Raw genomic sequence first — 450 nt, 5'->3', positions numbered from 1 at the left:
GCGCCGGCGGGTGCTGGCCGGTCGTGGCGTCTGCCTGCCGTCCGCAGGGAGAGGCTGACGTTCGGCCTGAGCTGCGCGGCTCCCCCGAGCCAGGTGGCCATGGCCTCCTTCTCCTCGGCTCCTGCGGCCGGGGGGACGCGCAGGCTGACCATTTTCAACAGGATTCAAGTACGTCGGCGTGCTCTCGCTTCGCTTCTAGCCGTCTGTGATTTGAGTTTGGGTCTCGGAGCCGTTTACTGTCTTCCTTTCTTGTGCTTTTTTATTAGTGCTGACAGCTCTAGGTTCGCCAGTGACAGTACTTAGCGCTTTACACATCCAGAGAGCTCTCAAAACCATTAACTAATTAATCCAGTGCCAAAGGTTTAGAAATAATTTAACGAGATCAAGCCTTGGGATATTTAGTAACGTGATATGTAGCCTTTCACCTGGCTTCTTGTTGGGCTTGCGCGC

General features: G+C 55.1%; 1 protein-coding gene across 1 annotated transcript in view; it reads left to right on the top strand.

Moving 5' to 3' along the window:
* Nucleotides 1–450, top strand: part of ZNF541 (zinc finger protein 541) — a 15,206-nt gene that overhangs the window by 4,369 nt on the left and 10,387 nt on the right. The window contains 1 exon segment of the mRNA XM_009585007.1: nt 48–168. Within this exon segment, the coding sequence (XP_009583302.1) occupies nt 48–168 (121 nt within the window).

Source organism: Fulmarus glacialis, unplaced genomic scaffold, assembly GCF_000690835.1.
Source record: "Fulmarus glacialis isolate BGI_N327 unplaced genomic scaffold, ASM69083v1 scaffold12659, whole genome shotgun sequence".
Lineage (NCBI taxonomy): Eukaryota > Metazoa > Chordata > Aves > Procellariiformes > Procellariidae > Fulmarus > Fulmarus glacialis.
The sequence above is the reverse complement of the archived record's forward strand: the minus strand, read 5'-3'. Positions and strand labels throughout refer to the sequence as shown.